Source organism: Furipterus horrens, unplaced genomic scaffold (assembly GCF_987537825.1).
Source record: "Furipterus horrens unplaced genomic scaffold, mFurHor1.1.pri manual_scaffold_13, whole genome shotgun sequence".
NCBI classification, from domain to species: Eukaryota; Metazoa; Chordata; class Mammalia; order Chiroptera; family Furipteridae; genus Furipterus; species Furipterus horrens.
In genome coordinates, this window is record NW_028327183.1 from 46038321 (window position 1) to 46042527 (window position 4207).

The 4207-nt window shown below is 54.6% G+C and overlaps 1 protein-coding gene across 1 annotated transcript; it reads left to right on the forward strand.

Moving 5' to 3' along the window:
• The first annotated feature begins 2247 nt into the window (after window positions 1–2247).
• Window positions 2248–3678, forward strand: LOC149994959 (insulin growth factor-like family member 1). Its single transcript, XM_090260188.1, has 4 exons — window positions 2248–2294; window positions 2823–2876; window positions 2989–3250; window positions 3489–3678. The coding sequence occupies exons 1-4, from the start codon at window positions 2270–2272 to the stop codon at window positions 3508–3510; spliced, it is 363 nt and encodes a 120-aa protein (XP_090116314.1). The 5' UTR covers window positions 2248–2269; the 3' UTR covers window positions 3511–3678.
• Window positions 3679–4207: the final 529 nt, after the last annotated feature.

Below are 4207 nucleotides of genomic sequence, written 5' to 3' on the forward strand. Positions count from 1 at the left end.
GTCCTGAGTTCTGTTCTAGTCTGTGTCACTGACCAGTAGGCCCGTGGGTCAGTGTTTGCTTGGATCCAAGGAATGGGATGAGGGATAAAATAAATGACTGATTGAGGCCGGAATCTTACACTTACTATCAAGGGAGAGAAAAACTTTTCTAGCCATTAGCAGAGGCAGAATCCCAACAGCTTTACCAGGACAGGCCCAATCCTGCCTCCCAGAGGTGGGCTCTCATGCAGAAGACAGAGCTGTCCCCAGACAGCTTGTGCTCCATGGTGGCCACAGTAAGAAGGGGGTGCCTGAGGGAGCTGGTGGTGGAGTTGGACAGGACTGTGTGCAAAGTCTTCTCTGAGGCCCTCAGAAGGGGCCAAGGTGGGGTGCACACCCCAGAGTGTGTCACCCCACAGCCTCAGTGCTGTTGAGTGAATGGCTCTCAGTGTCCACAGACCTCAGTGTAGGGACAGAGACCCCACGTGGCCTGCCCCGTAACCTGACACCTGAGTCAGGCTTTGCAAAACAGGCTGTGGCCAGTGGTCACTGTGTCTTGGGAACCGTGGCCTGCAGTCACGCAGGCCCTGAGCCACCACCTGCTGAAACAAAGAGGGTCTGCGTCACCGGCCATGCACCCGATCATGAGATTCCCCATTAACAGAGGTGATGAAGGCACAGCTGGTGTCCTGCTGAGAGCTAATTACACCCCCATTGCCCCTTCCCTTCTCCCTTAATCATTTCACAGAAACAAGGACCAGAAGTCTCCTGACAGTCATCCCTAATCAGGGCACATTGATCTTTCTCAAACACCTATACCCTGGACTCTGCAGCTGACCAGCGGGGTGACCCATCCCCCTGAGGGTTTGCTTCACGCCCTTAAAAATCCCCTTACCCCTTCCTTTGGTGCTCAATCTGGTTGGACTCAGACACCTGCTTGAACATCCCTCAATAAAAGTTTAGAACTGGTCCACCTGTCTTGTCCCTTCTTCTGGAACAAACAGAACACAGCTTCCCAAACACCTGCCTTGTCCTTATCTCTCTCTGCCATCCTGTGACTCAGCTGTGTGACTCGTGGCGAAGGTTGGGCGGTTTCTATTCAGGCACAACTCCAACATTCCTCACTCTGCTGGCGTCCTACATTTTGACAGAGGCCATTAGGCCTGGGTCCCAGCCTGCCTGGAGCTATCCTGAAAAATGTGTGTTTCACCATGTCCTCACCCTGGTTTGTGTCTGAAATGGTTACACTTCATGGAGGAGCCCCAACAGGGTCTGGGCTCCAGGTGGAGGGGTGTTTGTGAGACCAAGTGTGGAAGTGTCCCTTGGGCAAGCAGTGACAGAGCAGGAACTTTCCTAAGACAGAAAGGAGGTTCAGAGGTGTACAGTGGCCTCCTTGAGTGACCGGTCACACATTCTGGGCCCTGATGTGCACCTCGTGCATGCTGGAATGTGGCTGGGGTGTCCTAGTCCTCACTGCATGGGGTGGGGGGAGATCCAGAACTTGAAGAACTACCCCTTGCCTGTGTCCCTCAAGAAAACTGTCCTTCACCTTCTGTCTTCACATCCTGACCCAAACGTGGCTGTCTCTTTTCAGAGAAATCCCACATCCTTCTCCCTCTAAACAGGCACTATAAGGACCAAAGACTTGAAGAATCTATTGATGGTGTTGGAACTTCTCTCACAGAACTTTACAGACAAGTAATACTAATAATGACATTGACCACAACAACCCAAATAAAATTCTTTCCCCCGTTTGGTGTGACTCAGTGGATGAACGCCGGCCTGTGAACTAAAGAGTCACCAGTTTGATTCCCAGTCAGGGCACATGCCTGTGTTGGGGGCTGGGTTACTGATTGGTGGACGCAAGAGGCAACCACACATTGATGTTTCTTTCCCTCTCTTTTTCCTGCCCTTTACCTCTCTCTAAAAATAAATAAATAAAATCTTAAAAAAGAAATGTGGGAAAAGCGGACGACTCAGGGGTGTGATAAAATGCTCTTTGGTGGATTCCTGTGCCATCCTGCCTGCTGACAAGGCCGTGCTGCTGGGCATGCACGGGAGGCATTTGGAGAGTATCCAGGTGGGGGTGGGGAACTCTGTCTTTTCTTGGATGTCATAGGATTCCAAGAGCAAGATATGATTTCAGGATATCTCCGGACCCCAGGTCCCAGCATGTCTCTGCAGGCCAGGACACAGGCAGGAGAATTGGTGACGTCACCCCTTATTAAATAAAAGCACCTGCTAGAAGCCGAAGACCTTCTTCTGATTTTGCTCCAGCTAACCCAGAACCATGGCTCCCCGATGCTACAGCCTGGGTAAGGGGGACCCAACCCCAGTTCCCTCAGAGCCCCTCTCTGATCTCAGCCACCACCCATCCCTACCTCAGCCCCTCCCTCCTCCTTGGTGCCAGGCCTTAGCCGATCCAATTCCCAATCTCATCTCCATCCACATCTGACTGAGTTCTGAAACTCATGCCCAGGGCCACCCATGTCCCATCCACTCCAAACCCGGTCTTCTAACCTTTCCTGTGAGTCCCCCGCCTAACAGCCCAGTCAGCTCAGCCCCCGGAGAGCCTGACAGCGCCTGAGCCTCACACTCAGCTCCTGCCCAGGAAACACGCACCTGCCCCAGCGCCCTGCGCCCACTTATCCCAGGAGTCCTGCCAGGAGCCCTCACCTTCCACGGGTCCGAAATCCCAAGGCCCCTGAACACAGGGGATAGGTTCCACCCTGTATAGCTCTGAGCCTCCCTCTGAGCCTCAATCAGCACAGAGACCCCTCAGTCCTTCCCCCACCCCAGGCTGGGCTCCCCTTCAGCCGCACCTCCTCCATCCTCTCCCTCAGCTGTCCTGGCTGCTCTGTGCATCGTCACCCTCCTCTGCTCCCACGGAGCCCCAGGTGAGGCCACGAGAGACAAGGACACTTGGGTCTTGGGTGCGGCTCCCAGAAGACCCCGGGCTGGGCCCCACCTGCCTTGCCATCTGGGCCACAGCAGGTCTGTCTCCTCCAGTGTCTCCCACGGGCGCTCACCTGATGCTGTGCCAGTCACACACACGATGTGGGACCAAGTTCTACGACCCCCAGCGACACTGTTGCTATGACAACGCCGTGGTGCCCTTGAGCAGGACCCGGGGGTGTGGAAACTGCACCTTCAGGGTCTGCTTCGAGCAGTGCTGCCCCTGGTCATTCAGACCCCAGGAGACCTTCGTGGTAAAACTGAGAGGCCAGAAGTGCTCCTTGACCCGGTCCTTGGATGACAGGGTTTGTGCCAGGTAAGGTCCTGTCCTCTCACAGGAGCAGGGCGGGCAAGGGACCGGGGAGGGTCTGGATGCCACCTCCCTGCCCTGTTCTTGGTGTCACCCTGTCCCCGGCCACCTGTTCTACTTAGTATACCTCCCCCATTCTCTCTTTGTTTTTCTCTCTCACTCTCTCTGTTGTCCTCCTGTCTCTCTTTTCCACTCCTCTGTCCATGGTCCATCTGTCCCTCCATTCCTGGCCCTCTCTCTGCAGTGTCAGCAGACAGAGAACCTGATGATGAGTTGCCTGCTGGATTCAGCTTCCTGAATGAGCCTGGTGACAGGTCCCTGGTGCTGACAGAGATCTGGGACATGGAATGGATGTTTGGGGACAACAGACACTCACCTTCAATTGCTCTTTTTATTCTTCCTCCTTTAATTCTCTAAATGTGTCCTAAGTTGGTGACGGGTCCTCTTTCCGTGGTTCTGGACAATCCTGAGGGATACTTTGCTGTTGGAGGCCCGACACCTAGAGCCGGTATCAGGTGCAGGATCCCCAGGCACCGGGCACCCTTCGCTGAGACAGTCCATTGCTTCAGATCGTTTTCTCTTCTCGGTGCAAACACAAGGCACTATAGGAATTTTGCAGTTTTACATTTACTGTCCTGGCTCGTGAACGGTGTGGAAGGTCATAAATGGTAGACAGGGGTCCTCTCTGGCTTCCAGGGATCGCAAGGAATGTCAACTTTTGCCAAATACAAACAAATTTCACCCTGTTCTGCTTGTTGCACTAATAAAAACTCCATCCCATTCACAGGGCTCCGCTTCCTGTTTCGCCCTCGCTTGGCCGGGACTGGGAGGGGATGAGATCCACCGGAAGGGAGGGGGCTTTTGCGCTGAATGAGTAACCCCCCCCGCCCGCCCCCACCACCTGTCTCGCCTCATTGATGGGAGGTCGTGGCCGCCTCGCCCCCTGGCGGTCGGCGGTGGAAG

Coding starts and splice junctions, on each gene's coding strand:
- LOC149994959 (XM_090260188.1), top strand. CDS start 2,270: ATGGCTCCCCGATGCTACAGCCTGG. Junction 2,877..2,988: donor CTGCTCCCACGGAGCCCCAG/GTGAGGCCACGA, acceptor TGTCTCCTCCAG/TGTCTCCCACGGGCGCTCAC. Junction 3,251..3,488: donor GATGACAGGGTTTGTGCCAG/GTAAGGTCCTGT, acceptor CTCTCTCTGCAG/TGTCAGCAGACAGAGAACCT.